The following is a 22,228-nucleotide window of genomic DNA, read 5'->3' on the forward strand; positions in this document are numbered from 1 at the left end:
TTTTTCTCTCTCTCCACAAAAATCTGAAAATAATGAAGCCAGATATGGTATAGGGCACATTAATTGTACAGTCTAAATGTTGTTTCGCAATTGGGATATGAGTGTGCGGAAAGTAAAGTAGAGGAGAACATCAGTGACCATGCAACCATTGGCCTCGACAAACACTACCAGGCTTGCATGAACATAAATGCCATATAAAGTGGACAATTACATTCATGGCCAGCGCTTGTATTTTACCACACCGACTAAACTTTGGAATTGGGGCATGCACAAAATGGTTGACTTTCTAGCACGGGCGCTTAAATGAATGATAAAATGAAGGTTAATATGGTCGTACAAACCAGCTGGGATTTTCATTTTTGAGCACTTTACAGCTGCGAAAATTTCCATCTCAGAGCAGATTAGAGCAGCTAATTTTGCATCTGGAAGCACATTAAAGCAGCCAACTTCACATCCTCATCAATATGACATACATGAAACTGGCTGCAAGTGCGAAGTCTCTTCCATGGACTTCCCCAAATAATGGTCTTTAGATTATCATACCTGAACACCCGAACCTGTAGATAGGCGGCCAAAACTGCACAAGCATTTTTCTGTCTCTCTCTACTTTCCCATCTCTCTCACTGCAAAAATGCATGCTCACGACAGGGCACAAACTATTTTCTGTGTCAGAGGCATGCGAAGGCCTGTCCTGTAAACAGTGCCCTTTGTTGGAGTCATCATATCTACGCTGCAACACATGCTTTGTTTTAGAAAGTTTACGTTTCACCATTTATCCATCCTGTATTCCCTTGCGATGAGAGACAATATTTGTACGTACGGCAAAATTCTAACTCGCTGTTGTAAAACTTGCCAAGAAAAACGAGAACCGCACTTCCACCAAGCCCTTCATCATGAAGTTCTTAAGCGGCCCTGCAACACTTTTGGAGCATGGTCAGAAAAAGCTGCCAATTGGAAGTAGAGGCTTCCAAAAACACGCGAGCCAAATGTTCTAGCCCATCACGCGGCCTACAATTCTCAATTAATTAAAAAAGTCAGTTAAAAATTGCTTTCTCTTCCTTCGGCAAATTATGAAAGACGCTCGAAAATCACACATGGCAAGCCTATTTATTAGCCGTTGGCTGATTTGAACATGGCACACTCGGTCGTTATAGAGGTCGCAAACGGCCACGACTTGTCCACGGGTGCGCGCATGATCTCATTGAAAAACCCACAAAAAAAATTAAAAAGTGCTCAAAGTCACGAAGCGCGCGTGACATACTTTGTTTGCCGCTCACATTTTTGCGGCATTGAATTTCTGAGGCAATGAGCTCTTCCAGTGAATTAATTTCATGATGACTCAAAAAAGTGTTTCAGGGCCCCTCAAAAGAGTGATTTTGCATACGAGAGAAAGCAGAAGAATGAGTGCTTGCTAATACAAGTTTCCTACAACTAGACCTTTTCAACTATATGTGAAAGCTTAGGTCCTCTTGTGTCGCTGTGTCATTGGACCTGCTTTTTCCTAGCATTGTCAAGAAGAGCTTAAAAACAATGGGGCACACAAACATGTCTTACCAAACCAATAACGATGCACTTTGCACAGGCAGCTACAGCTGCCACGACGATTTTCAAAAAGGACCTTTGTCAGTGATTCAAACTAGGCCGTGCATAAGCAGGATTTCACTGGTTAAAGTACGATTTATTTTAGATAAATTAAGAAGTACACTTTGTATAGCTCCAAATTCATTTTTATAAAGTATGTAACAGGTGCGGTAGGACAAAAAATGATTGTGAATTATTTCGAATGCATGTGCAAAGTCAGCGTAATTTTCACACCCCCTTATAGAAGGTCTAAAATTGCAAAAACAGTATGCAAATAAGTACAATGATTAACCTGTTTCTACTGACAATAAACATTAGGCTGACTTTAGCACTAATCGCACTGCGCCTTCCTCGTTCAGCCAGCACTATTGACAGCTTCGCATTCAGTCAGTGTGAGGTCAAAATATGCCTACGTGGAGCAAGCAGAGCTCAGCATGCCCGACGAGGGTCTTGGGCCAAACACCGCAAGACGCTTCCGAAGCCTTGCGAGTTTTTCACGCCACAGCCGCCATGCGAGTGCGTCACGCCGCTGCCGCCGTGAGGGTGATCTACGCCGCAGAAAGACAATCGGATGACAAGGTTGTCAACCAATCTTCTCAAACAAAAGCCTTGCAGACTACATGACACTAACATAGCGAAATGGTTTATTCTATTTAGCAATCAGTACATTACCACTCCTGATAAGAAACAGTATGGTACAGTATTAAAGTAGTCAAAAAGTTAGCACATGCTAAAACACAGCTGAATCGTATTGAAAGAAGGGATTTGTGAGGGTTCATTTTTACTTTACCCAACCATTCTGAAAGCAAGCAAATCTCAGAGCAATAGAAGGTACAGAGAATGTTAACTGTACTGTGTAATGTTAAGTGTACTATGTTGACTGTACAGAGCTAGATAACATTCAGCATAACGAAACCAGATTTCTGTTCCTTCTACATACCTTCCCGCTCTCTCTTCTATTACACAGCTTGGCAAAAGCGATCCCTGCGCCACAGGTTTTATTTCTCTTCAAAAAGAATTGAAAGCAAATTTTTGTACATTAAATACTATGATTATACACTAAATCTCGTGAAAATAATTATGGACAAACAATTATAAAGAAAAGAAGCTTGATGAATTATTTGAAAATGCGTGGGAAAGTTCTCTCCTCGTGGTACTGTCAGCTCTAAAAAGGTGAGTATGAAGTAAGAAATGTTTCAATTGACATCAGCAAGCAGGTGGCGTGCAAGCACAGCAGGCCATTCATTACATTGCATGGCCACAAAAAGCCTTGATCGCCACGACAGATTTCATGTAGTCTATGCCCATGCTCCTTTCGTATGCTGTCTGCAAGCCGCTAATAGTGTCCAGTGTGTTTCTTTTTTCCTGCTGATATACTGTCAGACACCAGCTGCTTGACCTTACACCTGTGTCCCTACATTCGCGAAATAGAAAGTGTCGGGGTACCAGCACACTCTGGAGACTACTCGCCTGAATGCTCGAGTTTTTTTTTTGTCAATCGGACAGGTGAGCCATTCATTTCAGGGAGGCTTGCAAGAGATTAGCTGGTCTGTTTTCACGACATCCCCAATCATCATAAACTAGAGTGGAGGGCTTACTTCCCCCCTGCACAAGTAAGTCAACCAAGGCACAGGAATGCATCGGAAGAAAACTGCAGATGCAATTTTTCCAGCCCATATGTGCTGAGCAACATATCACCGGAAGATATTAAGCCAAATGCAAATGGTGCCACGGCCGGATACTATGCGTGATTGTTTCCCCGGGCAGTGGGAAGTTGTTGACCAGCTCAGATCCAGTAAGACATGGGTCGTGGAATGGGCAACACAGGTTGCCATGAACAACATGGAATCATCTGCACCTACCTTCTAATGAAAATTTTCCGTCGAGCCTTACTTACACCAGCAGACCACTACGACACTAAAAGCAGCTGTTGTGGTACAAGTATAGCTTTGAACCACTTTCCTATATTCGAGCCACCCATGCACGCAAAGCCGCTCGTGGTCGCCTTCTGGCCTCCCAAGAAAACCAACAGCGTCGATAAGATCAAGGACACCGCTATGTGCACTTTTCGCCCGGTTCGTTGGTTCTGCTCTGGTCTCCCACCGGGCAGGTTGGCCTGTAAAACTGCTCCCTCAGTACACAGGACCATACAAAGTGCTTCGTGAGGTGACTCCCGTCACTTATGAAATCGCTCCTGCTGCCTCGTTTTCATCCACCCCTCGAAACAGCGAAATCATACATGTCACACATCTGAAGCAGTACCACTCTCCCACTGACGTCCAGATGCGCCGGTACGGCACCTTTACCGACGGTAGTTCTACATGTAGGCTGCCACTGTGCAAATTGTCAATGCACGTATGCATCCGACGAATGAAGGTCGCTTGCTGCTCGAGCGACGAGCCAGACTGGCCAGTGCTGCAACCACTCTTGCAAATATATTTTGCAAATATTGTGGGCATTTACAACACACTTCTTCATTACCTTTACATAACCATCATCACATGGTGTTCCTCATCTTCATCGTTGGTGCATATAACCTTTGAGTCTGTTCTGTGCCTCGATGTGACAGTTTTTGGCCACGTCTACCAGGCCTAAAAAGGCGTGTAAAGGACTACATCTCAAGTGATGGAGGTTACTCCTCGATTCCCTGTCCCCGCTCACCCGCTTTACTTCTTGGAGCTTCACTCAAGTAGTCGTTTGGGCTACGTGCCCACCAGCACGCCACAGGGCGAACCCTCAGGTGCTTCTCCCTTTAACCCTCGGGCTACGACTGCCACAGCTACTCACTCTTGAATCGTCAGTGGACCCCCTTGCGAGCCCCCTCTGTTTTCTGGACTCTGAAATGAGGACACGGACTGGCTACACCAATATGACATAGTGAATGCAGCGAACTGTTGGGTCGATCCACACAATCTCCGCCACATCTCCTTTTTATCTTACTGGCATGACGAAGACTTGGTTTTTTAATTACCAGATCGACTTTCTCGACTGGGACGTCTTCAAAGAACATCTGCGACAAGACTTTGCTAGTCCAGCAGTTCGAGCCAGCCTGGCAAAGAGAACTCTTGATGGTCGCAAACAACTACGCGAGTCTTATACCGCATATATCGAGGATGTTCTCTCTCTTTGTCAACGTGTCAACACCTTCATGACCGAGACAAAGTGCACCATCTGCTCAAAGGCATAGGTTCTGTTGCCTTCAATGCTTTGGTCGCAAACGACCCAACTACCGTTGCTTGATTGATGTTTTATTTTATTTATTACATACTGCCAATACCTTTAGGAATTATTGCAGGAAGGACACAAACTATAAACAAATAAGGAAAAAAGACAAAAGAAAAAACACTGCGAAATAACTTTTTTTTTCTTTTTTTCCCTTTTTTTGTACTGAATGGCAAAGTTAAGATAAACAGGAAAATGCACATCAGCTAAACATTTATACACAACTGTGAAATCTGTTTAGTGCTGACACATATCATTATACTTGCGATTATACAATCATAATTACACATTAGTACGTAAGCTTTACAAAAAATACGAAAAAAAAAATACATTCTATGCACAGGTAGTGGAATGTAGGTAGCAGAATAAATACCAATAGTAGTATACATCGCTAAGGAAAAAGGCAAAAAATTTGTAGTTTTATGTTTGTGCATCATGTAAGTAACATTCAAGTAGTGATAAAAAGGTAGTTAGTGAGGTGGTATTGGTAATAGTAGAAGGTAAGTCATTCACTGTCATATGGCTAGTGGAAAGAAAGTATTTAAAGCAATTTGTATGAAAGCGATATTCATTTAGGGTGTATGAGTGCTTTAGTAGAGTTATTCTTGTGTCAGAAATAGAGATATACCGTATTTACTCGCATAATCCTCGCACTCGCATAATTCTCGCAACCCCCCCACATCGCCCTAGAAAAATACGAAAAAATTTTTTCCTCGAGTAATTATCGCACCCCCGAAAACTGCCGCAATAATGTCTGCTCGTTCCAGCCACTGATGATGATAGCGCGTGCCATTTGGCGCCATCTCTTAAGCATCAAGCGTACTATTGCACGGAGATTCAAACCAATCCAAGCCAAACCGAAGTGGCCAGTGCGCGTTGCGGCGTGTTTTGTATGTTGCGTCGGTTATCTTGGCACGTTATGGGGAGATACTGAAGCCACACGGCTGCTTCAAGTTGCAAGTGATAGATCATACGCTAAACAACGGCAACAGGGCCGCCGGTAGGCCTTTCGGAGCCTACGAGTTTTGTGTTCGCTACTGGTGACGGCAGCTGAAAGCCACCAAGACGCGTTGGGCCTGCCGTGTGCCTAAAACTGGGTTTGATGGTAAATTAGAAGTGTGGCAGCCTGGGCTAGTTGGTATGGCATGACGATAGTTATAGCGCGAGAACAGAACGACGACGCAGAGACAAGAAGGACACGAGCGCTAACTTCCAACTGAGTTTATTGCGCAGAGCACGAAAATATATAGAGGAGACAGTAACCATGTGATAAAAACCATATGGCACAAAGAGCAGAACATGAATAAGAAAAAAACCAAAAACAAACAACACAAAAACAAAGGCACTGAAAAACAGCAAAGAAAAATCTAGAAGAAAACGAAACAGAAAGGTAAAGATAATATAACTACCTGCCCGCACCGAAACCTTCGAGGAACCTGCGTTCCTTCTCGGACAAAGCCACGGAAGCCTTTCTAACACAAGGCACCTGTTCGCGTGCCATCTGCGCGGCCTCGACAATGACTCGGGTGCTTTCATCTCTGTGGTTGTACAGCGTCGCTGTGTCCCTCTACCTCTAGTCAGTGATCTTCTATTGGTAAAAATGGGCAAAAAACTGCAGCAAAAGTTAGAAGGCTCGCATGTCGTCAAAATATTCAGATACGTGGATGATTTCTTGGTTCTTGTAAATTGTAATTCTTCTATGTTTCACTCGTTTGCGACTCAAACTATAGGTGTGTTCGAAGATTGTTTAAAGCCTCTTGTGTTGACACATGAAATACCCGATAATGACAAGTTACGCTTTTTGGATTTAAATCTGGTTTTTAGCTCACAGCACATTTGTTGGTGTTATGAACCACGTGCGCAGAAACCTCTACTTCCCTTTTCTTCCGCTCACAGTAAGATAGTTAAGCGAGGCATAGCACGAACCTGCCTTGAGAATGCTTTAAATAGGTCGTGCGCCCACAATATCTCTGCGAGCTTCAAAGCTCAAGTTTCCCGGCTTAAGGCTTCAGGTTTCCCCGAGGCGTTTATCGCGTCTGTTGCAGAGACGATCCTGCGAACTTATTAAGGCAGAACAGAGGAAGCGACGGAATCTGCGCAACACGGATACGAAACATGAAAGGATAGCCGTGATTCCATACATACACCAGATAACACACAGCCTCAAAAAAATTGGAAAAAGAGTTGGAGTTCGTGTCCTGTTCTCGGCACCATTCAAAATATTCAGCCTCACCAAATCTACAAAGCCCCTGAAAACGCAGTCATCAACGGAATGCAGAGTTCAACATCGAAAAACAGGTATGCGGCCTGCTCCTGGGAAGTTGTCCATAGGACCCCCCTTTCATGTGGTGCTTGTTATGTCGGAACGACCGGAAGGTGTCTGAACGATCCGCTGAGAGAACACGCGAACAGTGTTAGAAACAGGAAAGATGGTTTTCTTGCCCAGCACGGCACTGAGTGCAATTGTGTTCTCCTCTTCAAGGACCCAGCGACGCTGTACAAACAGAGACGAAAGCACCCGAGTCATTGTCGAGGCCGCGCAGATGGCACGCGAACAGGTGCCTTATATTAGCAAGCCCTTCGTAGCTTTGTCCGAGAAGGAACTCAGGTTCCTCGAAGGTTTCGGTGCGGGCAGGTAGTTATATTATCTTTACCTTTCTGTTTCGTTTTCTTCTAGATTTTTCCTTGCTGTTTTTCAGTGCTTTTTTTTTTTTAACTGATGTTCTGCTCTTTGTGCCATACGGTTTTTATCACATGGTTACTGTCTCCTCTATATATTTTCGTGCTCTGCGCAATAAACTCAGTTGGAAGTTAGCGCTCGTGTCTTTCGTGTCCTTGTTTCTGTGTCGTCGTTTTGTTCTCGCGCTATAACTATCGTCATTGATGGTAAACTTTATTTCTTCAGAAGAAAACTTTTCAGAAGTATGCTTCAGCCTCGAGAGACTGTGGTTTCATTTTCAAACTATGAAAACACACCGTTTGGTGTAGAATAGTGGAAATAGAGCAGGCTGTAGCACTATCGATCATTCAGCACAGCTGTCACATCACTGCCTTCTGTCACAGCCCTTGCGCTAGATGGCAAATGAGCTGTAGCACTTGACGCATTATCGATAACAGATTTCTATAAAGAAAAACTATAGAATACCATTGAATGTTCAGGTATCTCTAGCAAACACATGAAAAGTGAAGCAACATCACTGCAAAATAAAATAATTTAAAAACAATATGAAAGAATACATACGGAGAGTCCTGTACAGATGACTCTGGGCTGTAAAGGCGACGCCCACACCAGCGCGACGACGGCCGCCCTAAGAAAAAGTAAGACCGCAAGTTCAAGATGCTAAGCTGCACTGAATGACGAGAATGCTTTGACGACATGTAAAAAAAAAATGTATTACATGATGTTCAAGCAGCCCACTTTTCTATTGTTTGAAGAGGTCAATTTCTTCGTTATTATACAGGCGACAACTTAGGTGCATTAAAGTTGCTGACCACAGGTGCCCTGTCTCTGCCTTGCTATTCCAGGAGAGAGCGAACAAAAAAAGGCAAGAAAGAAAAAAGGTCGTGAGTGTGTTCTACACTAGACTGTACAGACACAAGCAACACTGTAGTGTAGACCACAAATCATGCTGGTAATTGTCTACAGACATAACTTACAGCTACTAATGCACCATTCTAAAAAAATTATCAGTGAATTAACAAGGCACAAATACAGCCATAGTCTTCATGAGGCAAGCCGTCCTCATCGAAGTTGCTAGTTGCACCCGGACCACTGGTGGCACAGTGTTCTTTGCACGGCAGCCATTACGCTTAAGAAGGATCTGTAGCAATGGTGAATACAGAGTGAAATTTCAATGCAACAAATCTCAAAGAACCGCCAAATATTATCCTTTATTGTGAAGTTTTTTTTAATGAAAGTAATAAAACTTTGCACAAAAATAGTAAAGATTAACACATGAGCCGCATACCCATGCTGTGTATACATTATCGAGCAACCACATTATGCTCAAATAAGTGCGAAAAAACAAACTCGAAGTAATACAGAACCAGTGCACGTTTATTTGAAAAAGAGGGCAGTCTATCTTGATGTGAGCAGCTCGACTGCTGGAAAATAAACTATTACGGTAAGCAGGCGCGTCCTTCTTACACACTGCGAAATGTTAGCAGTTAATACGAATGCTTCACGTTGGTTTGCGTACACTGTTTCAACGTCGTCTTTACTCTCGTCGTAGTGTCCTTACCACAATGGATGATACGGATCTTATCGGTCATTAGCCAAGTTCACATGCACGCTTTGTTGAAGCACTGTAGGTTGTGTGAACGTTGATACAGCATGAACGAGTTATCAGAGACTTCAACCAATAGGTCTCTCGTATTGCGTTTTTAACCGTCTAAGCATTACTCTCGTGCTGTTTCCGTAACTCATCTTGAATGTTCAACCACCAACAAAAAGGCTAGAAACCAGCCCACATGTCAAGCTGCCTGACAAAAGCAAGGATGACGGGGCAAAGCCTAACTTGAAAAGCAAGTTCCAGACGATGATGATGACAACAGGGCTATCGCACAATTGAATAGTGCAGGCAAAGAGAAATATGTCAGCATTCTCATCATGACGAGAGTGGCAGCCACGGGACTGGGCATAATGTTTACAGCCGTGAATAGCTTCTTAAAGTCGTCATTCATTATTTTGGAGTGTTCTGAAAATGTAAGGGAGATAAAATTCGATGAATTATTCTGAAACATGCAATATTCTGAAATTTGTAGTAGTGAAACATTTTTACAATTAACCAATGAACATTTGGAGGGGAATTTTCGAAAAAAACCATTATATTGAGGATTGCTACAACGAGATTCGACTGCATAGTGTAGTACTTTCGGAGAAGTGCTAAAGGTTGATAATTTGAACAACCATGAAAAAAAGAAGATTCAAATGAACAATCCACAAAATGAAAGTAAGCTCATGCTATGCAGACAAATAACAAAGAAGTAAGGTAGATCCCCACCAAGGAGCCTTTGCAACAAGGTAATCAAGCCTGCCTCCCAACACACAAACAGCAGTATAATAAAAATTCAAAAGCTCAGTTATTACGAAGTTTTATAAGATGTCCATGGGCAATACAGTATTTTGACAATGAAAAGTGGCAAAGGACTTCATACTTTAGCCAACAGATGATTCATTGGCACAGTCATTTCCCTTCTTCCTTGTATAATGTGTTTTGCAAATTTTACTTGCTCTATTATCGCAGCAGCAGCGCAATATCTTCTTATTTTCCAGCATTGGTTTACACTTGCACTCTGAGCACTGGGTGGGTAGGTGCCCATTTGTATGCATTTCTTTTACTGAGAAATCATGTTCACACGTGCACATGTTGGCACATCTTTCCATTTGTGCCACACAACTTTAGCCACATGACAAATGTATTTCATATACCCCTTTAGCACTGCATTCTGCATATGATTTCGTGTAGTGCTTCTTGCACCCTGTTTTCGTGGCCACCTATGAACGTGCACAAGACTGCAAGCTCCTTAAGCATCAAAAACTTCACCTCAACTCCATGTCGTTTCCCAACCTTCTTGTGGTGGTACAGCATTGTATACACATGGGCCACAACTATATATGTCTTATCGACCTTCACCCTTCGAGAAGGAACATTAGAGTTTCTGGCCTTCGACAAAGCCCCTGCACCCTCGTAGCACAAGCACAGCCAAACTTTTTGAACTGGGCATGCGCAAAGGGGCATTGTCTAATACTGCTACAACAAAATTTTCGCCACGATGAATAATTTGCGATTCCCTGTCAGCTGCCCATCAAGTACACAGTTCGCTGGTGTGCCGCCGAGCTGGTGAGCTCGGCGGGCACATTGGCGATGGGTCATCCTAACCCGCTTGACTTCTTCGCTACGCAGTTCTTCATGCTGCCCTGGATCCTGATGCTACTGCAGAAATTCGACCAGCCTACCCGGTCTCCACTACCATGCGGCGCTGACCACCTGCATGTGAACGCGTCACCTCGCCATGACGGGGTGCGCCAGCCCGGCCTGTACTGTGCACTAAAATGCGCATCACCGCCAAACGCTATCACTACGGTTGCCTCGTGGTCATCAGCTGGAATCTTGGATTTCGGGCACGCTATCTTCTGACAGCGCCACCGTTCCTTGGAGCACCAATATAAACCCTGGGCAGACGCTCACTGTGCCTAGTGGGCTCGGCGGCACACCGGCGATGGGTCATCCTAACCCGCTTGACTTCTTCACTACGCAGGTAACGAATTACCACTGTCTTTACGCTAAGCGAACTGGATGCCGATCATTACTTGTTCTGCTGAGCCCACGGCGCTCCATCTCTGTAGTTCTCGGTTGTGCCAAAAATGCTGTTGAAATTGTTGTTATTAGCAGGTGATATTGAGACTAATCCTGGACCTAGGAATGAACACTGTGTGGTGCCTAAGTGGTGCCTAGTGAGATGCTTGATATACTGAAGACGTTGCAATCTGGGCAGTCGGCCATGATTGAGCAGTTAGGTTCAATCAGATCATCCCTTGATGAACATGAAAAATGTTCCATGACCTGAGCTCGCGGTTGACCAAAATAGAATCACACTTACTATCCCTTTCAAATGTTCAGTCTCAATTTGAAATCATTGGAAGTGTTGCCACTAACAGCGCTGCTCAGGTAACTAGGCTGTCTTACCGGATTAGCCACATGGAAAGCACATCCCGAAAGCGCAACCTGATCTTTTACGGGTTCAGTGATGTGCGAAACGAGGTGTGGCGTGTTGGTGAAGAACTGGTTACCGATCACTGTCACAAAAGCCTGAGCATGACTATTCAAAGTCGTGACATAGAACGTGCCCATAGACTCGGAGCTTATCGTGATTGGAAATGGCGACCGATAATAGTAAAATTTCCCCACTTCAAGGATAAAGAAGCACTCCTTTCGTCTAGAAGTAAACTGAAAGGCACAAAATACGGCATCAGTGAAGACTTTGCCCCGGAAATTCGTGTAGCCAGAAGGCGCCTTATCGAATTTGGAAAAGCACAGCACTCCCCGTTTAAGCTCCGTTATGACAAGCTTATCTGTGGCAGAAAAACATATGTATTTGATCAGGCTAAGCCGTTGGTTTTCGAACCTCAGGCCTAGCAACGGGCGCAAAAGCCACGAAGACCGAATCAGAGTGTTAAGCATGATCTCTCACTGCTTTACACTAACATTTGCAGCTAGATGCCAAAACGCGATCCGTTATGCACCTTGATCTCTTCTAGCAACGTCATTCTGTTGACGAAAACGGGGCTAACCTCTAACATACTTGATTCCGAGATTCATCCTGATCGGCCAGATTTTGATATCTTTCGCAAGGACCACTTTGATGATAACCGTGGGGGCGGTGTGGCGATTCCCACACATCGTTTGCTTAAGTGCTCTGCTGTAAATGTTAAAAATTCTCTGGAAATGGTTTGGACGTGCTGCCACGCCACTTCACCGCACATGTTAATCGGCTGTTGCTACCGTCCACCAAGTGCCGATAGCTCCTTTCTTTCGTCTTTTCACGAAGCATTGTTAGAACTAACAACAACCTATCCCAACACTCCCGTCTTATTATTCGGTGATTTCAATTTTCCTTCAATAGATTGGAGTAATGTTGCATCATGTCTTGCACATGTTAAGCGGTTTATTGGCGGACACTCAGCGATGATTAACGACAGCGACAGTCAATGCGGGGAGCGACTCTCTGCGCGAGCTGCTCTCCTTCTTGTGAAAAGGGCGACCCACTAGAAGGCGCTGAAGAGGACAACCCACTGTTCAAAGGCTTTACCACAACTACCCCGGGTACGAAAAGGGAGCCGCCTGGCGACCTAACAGGTGGTTACAATGAGCGGGTCATAATAGGCCTTCAGGCGCTCCAGGTTAACAATGTCGCGTCCTCGACGACGCATGTCCGAAGATGGTTCGATGGGTTCAATCAAGTAGTTGACTGGGGAAGTGCATTTGACGACACGGTAGGGGCCTTCGTATTTGGGCAATAGTTTTGAAGATAGGCCAGTTGCAGTAGTAGGGATCGAGAGCCACACGAGCGCTCCAGGGAGGAATGTGGGCGCAGTAGTGCTGGCGTCAGCGCGAATGACTTTTTGCCGCTCTTGATCATGCGCTGTAAATGTCCTTGCAAGCTCTCGACACTCTTCAGCAAGCTTGGCTGTAGCAGAAATGGGCACCCACTCGGACGGATCTGGCTTGTACGGAAGTATAGTGTCGATGGTGTGCGACGGGTGCCTTCCATATAATAAAAAGAAAGGTGAAAAGCCAGTAGTGCTTTGAGGGGCGGTGTTATATGCGTAGGTGACGAAGGGTAGAATGTCATCCCGATTTGTGTGATCGGCGGCGACGTACTTGGAAAGCATGTCGCCGAGCGTACGGTTGAAGCGTTCCGTGAGGCCATTCGTCTGCGGGTGGTAAGTAGCAGTTTTGCGGTGAACAACGTTACACTCTTTGAGAATGGCTTCGACGACTTCAGACAGGAAGACGCGGCCTCGATCACTGAGCAGTTCCTGAGGTGGACCGTGTCGCAGCATGAATCGTTGGAGCAGGAAGGAGGCCACATCGCTCGCTGTAGCCGCGGGGAGAGCGGCAGTTTCGGCGTATCGCGTGAGGTGGTCCACAGCAACAATGGCCCAGCGGTTACCAGCTGACGTTAGTGGAAGTGGCCCATACAAATCGATGCCAACGCGCCCAAACGGCCTGGCAGGGCAAGGTAGAGGTTGCAGACCTACCGGTGACAGTTGCGTTGAAGTTTTGCGGCGCTGACATTCTATGCAGGAGCGAACGAATTTCTGCACGTAGCGGTACATGCCGCGCCAAAAGTACCGTTGGCGAATGCGGTGGTAAGTCTTCGATACCCCGGAGTGCGCACATTGCGGATCAGAATGAAAGAATTCGCATATGTCAGAGCGCAGACTGCGAGGTATGACTAGTAGCCACTGGCGGCCGTCACCGTTGTAATTGCGTCGGTGGAGGAGGTCGTCGCGAACCGCGAAATGGTGGGCTTGACGACGCAACGCGCGAGTGGATGGAGTGGATGGATCAGTCAGCAAGTCTATCAGTGAGGCAATCCATTGATCCTTGCGCTGTTCAGTAGCAATGACATGAACGCTAATCGAAGAAATGGCAAGGTGAGACACTGAGTTGTTGGCATTGTTGTCAGGCAAGAGAGAGCGCAACAGGGCGTCGGCGTCAGCATGTTGCCTTCCATTGCGGTATAGCACGCGGATGTCATAGTCTTGCAGGCGAAGTGCCCACCGGGCGAGACGGCCTGAGGGATCTTTCAATGACGACAACCAGCATAGTGCGTGGTGGTCGGTGACGACATCAAATGGGCGACCATACAAATAAGGTCGGAACTTTGCAAGGGCCCAGACGATTGCCAAACATTCCTTTTCGGTGACTGTGTAATTAGTCTCGGCTTTAGTAAGCGTACGGCTCGCGTACGCCACGACATATTCCGGGAACCCTGGTTTGCGCTGCGCAAGGACAGCGCCGACACCACTGGCATCCGTGTGTACCTCTGTAGGGGCCAAAGGGTCGTAGTGGCGGAGTATGGGAGGCGACGTCAACAAACGACGAAGTGTTCTGAAAGCGTTGTCGCACTGTGATGACCACGAATGAAGAGGCCCGTTACTTCCGAGAAGCTTCGTCAGAGGCGATATGATAGTCGCGAAGTTTCGAATGAAGCGCCGAAAGTAGGAACACAGTCCTACGAAAATGTGCAGTTCCTTGACGGATGTCGGCTTTGGGAACTCGGTCACGGCCCGAAGCTTGGCTAGATCAGGGAGAATTCCGTCCTTGGACACGACGTAGCCGAGTATTGTCAGCTGCCGAGCTGCAAATTGGCACTTCTTTAGGTTAAGTTGCAGACTGGCGTCACTCAGACGCGTTAAAACACATGCCGCAGGCGTTGAAGGTGCGTGGAGAAGTCCGGAGCGAAAACGACGACGTCGTCGAGGTAGCACAGGCACGTGTGCCATTTCAGGTCACGCAGAACGATATCCATCATGCGCTCAAAGGTGGCGGGCCCATTGCACAGCCCAAACGGCATAACGTTGAACTCGTACAAGCCGTCGGGAGTGACAAAAGCGGTCTTCGGTCGAGCGTCCTCAGGCATAGGTACTTGCCAGTACCCTGAGCGCAAATCGAGGGATGAAAAGAATTCTGCTCCTTGCAGGCTGTCAATCGCGTCATCTACCCGCGGTAGTGGATACACGTCCTTACGAGTGATCTTGTTGAGGCGTCGGTAGTCCACACAGAACCGCACAGAACCGTCGTTCTTCGTGACGAGAACGACAGGAGATGCCCAGGGGCTGCTAGAGGGGCGAATAACATCGCGGCGAAGCATGTCGTCGACTTGCTCGTTGATTACACGGCGTTCTGTGGGAGATACGCGATATGGACGTTGCCGCAGCGGTGGCTGTGCGCCTGTGTCGATGCGATGCGTAACGGTGGATGTGCGGCCGTGAGAAGGTTGAGCGACATCGAAAGAAGAGCGGAATTCTTCCAACAGGCCCAAAAGCTGGGAACGCTGGCCCTGCGTAAGGTCGTCGGGTATGCAGGGACCGAAGTAATGAAAAAAGCGATTATTTCGAGTTGCTAAACGAACTGGTTCATCCTCGGCTGGGCAAAAGCATAAACAGGTCGTTAAAGAATACAACTCATTAAAAGCACGCGACAAGCGTGACTACTATTCGACTACCATACCAAATATGCTGCAGTCTAACCCGCGCCGTTTTTGGAAAACGATTAAGCCTGATAATAAAAGTGCCATTTCACTGTGTGATAACATGGGGACACCCATTGCCGATTCCGAAGTTCCCGACGCACTGAATCTAGCGTTTTGTTCAGTGTTCACAAAAGCAAGTTCAGATGCATTACCACACTTTCCATATTTCAATTTTCCTCCAATGGAGGGTATTGAATTCAGGGCAGAGGGCATTGTCAAGGTCATTGACTCCCTGAAGTGTTCTTCATCCTGCGGTATTGATGGAATCAACGTGAAAGCACTAAAAAGTACAAAATATGCATGCAGTGCAATTTTTTGTATTATCTTTCAGCACTCACTTGACACAGGTACAGTGCCAGATGATTAAAGGACAGGCAAGGTCATTCCAATCTTCAAAAAAGGTGACCGGTCTTCCCCTGGAAACTACCGTCCCATTTCCCTCACCAGCATATGCTCCAAGATCATGGAACACGTCATCTACTTTTAAGGAGAGATGAGAGTCGAAAAATCGCGTTTTTAGCGAAATTTCTCGTATTTCTGAATTTTATTGCATTGTAACTTCAAACCTTCATTCATCTGTGAAAACTTCCAAACTAAATTCGAACCGCAAAATGCAAACAAATGTGTATGAAGAAATCGCCGTGGCTCAAAATTTCGTGAATTTGCGCCAATATTGGCCAGCTTTGACTGCGCGCTGCTCCCCGTCGCAGTGCTGCCCGCCATCGCGATCGGTTGGGAAAGTTGCGTCCGGCCTTTTCCTACAGCTCCGATGACCGCCAGTTTCATACGTGGGCAAAAAAAAATAAAAAACGAGGCCTTTTTATCACGTGGTTTGAGCGGTTTGAAACGCTTGGCACCCTAAGCCGCATCGCCACTGGCTACCGAGTCATTGTCAGCTGTGTTGGTGGCGGCCATCGGCATTTGGTCCGTCTGCTTTTCTGCGCGTCTACGCATATTTCCGCGGTGACAAGCCCGAAAAAGTGCAACGTGAGACCGCAGAAGTTTTGAACGAAGCACAAGTTCAAGGGAAGGCGGCGTAAAGCGCCCCGAACGACGGCGACGAACGACAACGCGCCTACGTGTGCTAGGCCTGACGGCGGCATCGACGAGTGCGCGAGCGACAGTGGCTGCGATGAAGGGATTGACGCTGCGCGTTCTTTCGTCAGTGCTTCGGAAAAGAAGCTTGGCTTCTTCGAAAAAGACGAAAGACAGCGCGATGAGGTTTGTGCAACGACAGTTTTTTGCGACACTCTCTTGCTGACGACACTTGTGGCAGGTGCGGCATGCCCTGCTTGCGGTATTCAGAAACTTGCCGTTCGGGAGCCAGCAGAAAAGCGCAAGGGACTTTTGTCGCTCCTCGAACTTCATTGCCAAAACAGCGAATGCTCAGCGACTGTTCTTTCGTGCTCCTATACGTCACTGCGTGTTACGGCGAACGGCAGCAGCCGAGTGAGCGAACGGTACGACAGTGGGAGCTCCCGAGATAGTTTCGCTGTAAATGTGAAAGCGGTGGTGGGTGCACGCAATGTCGGCATTGGGCATGAGCAATTGTCGAGATTTTGCTCCATTATTGGACTCCCAAAGCCAACGCACCACCGAGGATTTTTTTCCATAGCAAAGAAGGTGCACACCGCTGCCATGGCAGCTGTGAGTGATAACTTGCGCCGATCCAGAGAGTTGACGAAAGAAGTAGCAGGCGAAACTGATGTGGCTGTTATGTTCGACGGCACTTGGCAGAAGACGGGCCACAAAAGCCACAACGGGATTGGCGCAGTTATCTCCTTAGATACTGACCTCTGCTTAGACTTCGAGGTCATATCAAATTACTGCGTGACATGCAGTAGGCACAAGTATATGGGCCCAGACGAGGAAGTGTGGCAGGCATTCCATGGCCCAGTCTGTGAAAAAAATGCAGACTGTTCCTCCCATGCCATGGAAACGGAGGCTGCGATGCGCACTTGGCAGAGAACATTGACTTATGACACCCCACTGCATTTCATGACATTTTTGAGTGACGGTGACAGCAAAGCATATAGTGCAGTTGCAGAGTCAAAAGTCTATGGTGCTGTCAATATAGAAAAAGAAGACTGCACTAATCATGTGGCCAAGAGACATGGCACCGCGCTACGGAAGCTGCATGTGCCATTACCACGAGGGCAGAAAATGAAAGAGCCAGCCATTCAGAAGCTCCAAACATATCATCAGATTGCCATAACAAGCAACAGGGGAAGTGTACGGGATATGTACACTACAGTATGGGCTTCGTACTTCCACTCATGCTCCAATGACAATGCTGGCAGCCACAAGTTTTGCCCTGCAGGAACAGAGTCGTGGTGCAAACGTCAACACGCTGAAGCACTTGGTGAACCTGCACCACGCCACACACCTCTCCTGATAAAAGCACAGGGATTGGCTGTTTTGCCCATTTATAAGCGGCTAACGGATGAGAAGCTCCTTGCTCGAAGCATCAAAGGGAAAACCCAGAACGCATCAAAATCCCTGAACAGCAAAATTTGGCTACTTTGCCCACAGACTAAGTTTGTCTCCCGAACGATTGTCGATACTGCCGCAGCTATGGCAATCCTGTGGTTCAACAAGGGTCGTGCTAATTTCGAGCACATCCTGGAAGAGCTCAACATACTGCCATCTAGAGATCTAGTTACTTTCAGTGATTCCCGCGATGCGAGGCGCATCAAGAAAATGTCTGAGTGTCTGACAGCAGAAGCAAGGGCCCATTGTCGTCGAGGAGTGAAAAGGGCACGGCTAGAAGAGAGTGCTCGCAAGGACCGTGAGAGCACAACCTATGCTGCAGGACAGTTCTGTAACTTGCAGTGCTTTTCAAAGTTCTGTTGAACATTATGGCCAAAGATTATGCATTTCTAACAACTCTGTGATAAAAAAAAAAAGGTTTCAAACTTTCAAATGCGTTTTTCTCCTTTTGCAGTTTTGTGTGATCTGTGCTTCTTATACACGCTAGTTTGTATACTTAGAATTGTCATACCTCTATGAAATTTTGCACATAGCATGATGAAGGTCCAGAGAGTGCAAGTATCTATTCAGATTGTCAGTGCTGCTTGATTATGTTTTTCAAAAATTACATAACATCGAAAGCCTTTGGCAACTAGAGCCATAGTAAATTTTTCTATTTTATTATTGTATTTCACCTTTTTACACACAAAATTAATATAGTTTTTTGCCCTCTACAGTTCCAAAGGATCATAGCTATATCTGCATGCTTTATCTCAAATTTTTATAGGTCAGAATTGTTGCATAACAATGGCCATAATTTTGCAGTATCTGACCTGCAGAAAGAAAACCAAGATATCTACATGAAAATAAATGACGTATTTGAAAAGAGGAGAAAAACTCTATTAGCATGCCATTTTGTGTTAAATTCAGACTCTTATTAAAGAAAATCGTATTTCGAGTAGCATCTCCCCTTAACACCAAGAAATGTACCTTTGCTAGCAAGACAATCAAGGTTCTCGGCTACCTTGTCAGCAAAGAAGGAATTCGGTCCGACCCCGAGAAGCTTGCCGCTGTCCTCGATTTTCCCCGTCCACTACGTCTAAGGACCTGCGCAGCTTTCTTGGGTTATCTTCTTACTTCCGGCGCTTCATACGTGGTTTTGCGGAACTTGCGTCTCCGCTTCATCAACTCCTCGCAAAGAACGTCCCCTTCATTTGGTCCGAAGACTGCGAAAGCGCTTTCACGGCATTGAAGCAAGCCCTCACGTCGGATCCGGTACTGTGCCACTTCGATTCCACCGCACCCACCATCTTTCACACCGACGCAAGTTGTCATGGTCTTGGTGTGGTACTCTTCCAGCGTGACAAAAACTCACGCGAACGGGTCGTTGCTTACGCAAGTCGTGCTCTTACCGCTCCAGAAAAGAACTACACTATCACCGAGCAGGAGTGCCTTGCTGTTGTTTGGGCAGTGCAAAGATTCCGACCATATCTTCACGGCCGTCATTTTACCGTCGTGACCGACCATAACGCTCTATGCTGGCTTTCATCGCTGGAAAACTTATCGGGTCGCCTTGGTCGCTGGGCGCTCCGCTTGCAGGAGTACGATTTCGATGTCGCCTACAGATCTGGGAAGAAGCATCAAGATGCTGATGCTCTATCGCGCTGTCCTTTGCCCAGCGGAAGCGATTCACCATCGATACTCCAAAACCACAGCACCTCTCCAATCGCAGCGCTAAGTTAATCACCTGCCACCCTATCCGTCCTTGTTTCACAACAACGTGTCGACCCATACTGCCGCACCATTGTTGACCGCTTGACCGGCTCTACTACTCCTCCACACGGCAGACTCCGTCGACAACTTAAACAATTTAAGCTTGTCGGTGATGCTTTATGTCGCTACATTTACCACATCGATGGCAACAAGTGGGTACCCGTCATCCCACATTCTCTGCAACGTGAAGTTCTGGAAGCCTTTCATGATGATCCAACCGCTGCTCATCTACGCTACCACAAGACTTACGACAAAATTCGAAGTCGTTTTTTTTTGGCCTAGCCTCTCTTCAGCCGTCGCTAAGTACGTCGCCTCCTGTGTCCATTGCCAACGGCAAAAACGACCGACAACTGCTCCGGCTGGCTTAATGCAACCTCTTCCTTGCCCGCCTCACCTTTTGAAGTCGTTGGAATTGACTTGTATGGCCCTCTTCCTATACCATCCAATGAGAATCGCTGGATTGTCACGGCAGTCGACCAGCTTACCCGCTACGCAGAAACAGCTTCTATACCATCTGGGACTGCCACTGAGATCGCCGATTTCTTTCTTCGCCACATCTTTTTGCGTCATGGAGCTCCACGCATTCTCCTCAGTGATCGTGGCAAAGTCTTCCTATCTTCCATTGTCGAGCAAGTTTTGCGTGCCTCGAACACTGTTCACAAGACCACTTTTAGCTACCACCCGCAGACCAACGGATTGACTGAAGGGTTTCATCGGGCCCTATCGGACTTGATCGCCATGTACATTCACCCCAACCACACCAACTGGGATGCAATTCTACGCTTCGTGACCTTCGCCTATAATACGGCTGCTCAACGCACTACCAGCTTTTCTCCCTTATTTCTAGTCCATGGTCGCTCGCCGAGTTTCGCTCTGAATGTCTCTATCCTTTCGGCCCCTGCACCCTCGACGGCTCCTTTCTCTGAAGAATTTCTATCTCGTCTCGCACACTGCCGTCACCACGCCCGTGTTAACACCGGCCTCTCTTAAGACACTCGAAAATCTCGCTACGACTCGTCTCGCCGTGTTGCGAGTTTTTCCCCTGGTGACGAAGTTCTTCTATGGACTCCACTACGCGTCCCCGGCCTATGCGACAAATTCATCAGGCGCTTCATTGGGCCATACACGGTGGTCGAACAGACATCTCCTGTAAATTACCGCGTTTCTCCTCTTAGCGCCAGTCCTGATCATCGTTGCCGAGGAACAGAGATAGTGCACGTATCTCGTTTAAAGCCTTATGCGCGATGCATTTCATAATACTGTCAAGCGACCAGGCAGCCGCTTTCACTGCGCGGGGGAATTAGTGTGAGCGCAACAAGCGAATGACTTTATTCTCTTTGTAATCATCATCACCTGCACATAATCTAAAAATATCATCACCAGCGTGATTTAGCTCGAGCCTGGCCGAATTATACCGGTTCCTCACAATATTACCAAGTATTACGAAATTGGAATGTGACGATTGTTCAGCTGTGAAGGAACTAACTTTCAGTTAGAAACAGGCCGTATTTCAGCTGGTTCAAGCTGCAATAAAGCCTGCAGCTGACAATATGCAGCTCGAATCAGGCTTATTGTCTGCTTTGTTGCTTGGAGGTGTGCTCCATGTTGGCGACTTACAAATCTGCTCATTGGTCCCACTGTAACTCGTATTACTAACTTATATTACTAAGTATTACAAAATTGGAATGCGACGATTGTTCAGCTGTGAAGGGACTAACTTTCAGTTAGAAACAGGCCGTATTTCAGCTGGTTCAAGCTGCAATAAAGCCTGCAGCTGACAATATGCAGCTCGAATTAGGCTTATTGCCTGCTTTGTTGCTTGGAGGTGTGCTTCATGTCGGCGAGCTACAAGTTGGCTGACTTCGCGCTTTTTCCGCGCCAAACTGTTGCTGTTACACACGAGCTATCGTGTTCATCTTGGTCTCGTTTGGAAGGGTCGTTTTTCATCTTTAATTTCCCGCCACCGCTGGCTCACCTTGCTCATTAGTTCTTTCATCATCAAAAGCACTAGCGCGTGATTCAATTGGCTGCTTGGGGCACGTGAGGCATCCGATTGGCCAAGGGGCGCTTTCGGCGCGTGCTTCACCATCGTGAGGCGCACAGACATGCGCCATTTTGTCATGATGCTACTGACTGCTTGCGGAAGTAAAGAAGTTCCGTGCTACAGTAATTTGTGACGCGGGTTTGGCGGTGGTTCGTTCGCTGTGAACTTCAGAAAGATCCCCGCTATGGCTCAGGACAACGAGGATAACGAACTCGACGCGGTAAACGGCGGTTGCCCAATCACCGGTGTAGGCCTAACGCACGTACGAGCCCGTTGGTTGCCGACAACGTTACTGAGAACACTTGTGTTTTGCAGCGTCATCAGTTAAAGGACGGCAAGTAAAAAGCAGAAGTGAAGCTACCAGAGATATCAATC

General features: G+C 46.6%; 2 protein-coding genes across 11 annotated transcripts in view; one reads left to right on the forward strand and one right to left on the reverse strand.

Moving 5' to 3' along the window:
* Positions 1-22,228, reverse strand: part of LOC142790041 (uncharacterized) — a 467,642-nt gene that overhangs the window by 186,787 nt on the left and 258,627 nt on the right. For 8 of the 10 annotated variants that reach the window (XM_075885074.1, XM_075885070.1, XM_075885072.1 and 5 more), the window contains 2 exons: positions 8,045-8,111; positions 1,995-2,129 (listed from right to left, as the gene is read on the reverse strand). The exons of 1 other annotated variant lie outside the window; for it this stretch is intronic. In XM_075885074.1, coding sequence (XP_075741189.1) covers positions 1,995-2,129; positions 8,045-8,111 — 202 coding nt within the window. The remainder of the gene's footprint in view (positions 1-1,994; positions 2,130-8,044; positions 8,112-22,228) is intronic. One more of the 10 variants, XM_075885071.1, reaches the window with a different exon arrangement.
* The window catches only part of LOC142790043 (uncharacterized), a 111,216-nt gene continuing 99,405 nt past the window's right edge, over positions 10,418-22,228 (forward strand). The window contains exon 1 of the transcript XR_012889370.1: positions 10,418-11,064. The gene's annotated coding sequence lies outside the window, so the exon portion shown is untranslated. The remainder of the gene's footprint in view (positions 11,065-22,228) is intronic.

The sequence above is a fragment of the Rhipicephalus microplus genome, unplaced genomic scaffold (genome assembly GCF_043290135.1).
Source record: "Rhipicephalus microplus isolate Deutch F79 unplaced genomic scaffold, USDA_Rmic scaffold_66, whole genome shotgun sequence".
Classification (NCBI taxonomy): Eukaryota; Metazoa; Arthropoda; class Arachnida; order Ixodida; family Ixodidae; genus Rhipicephalus; species Rhipicephalus microplus.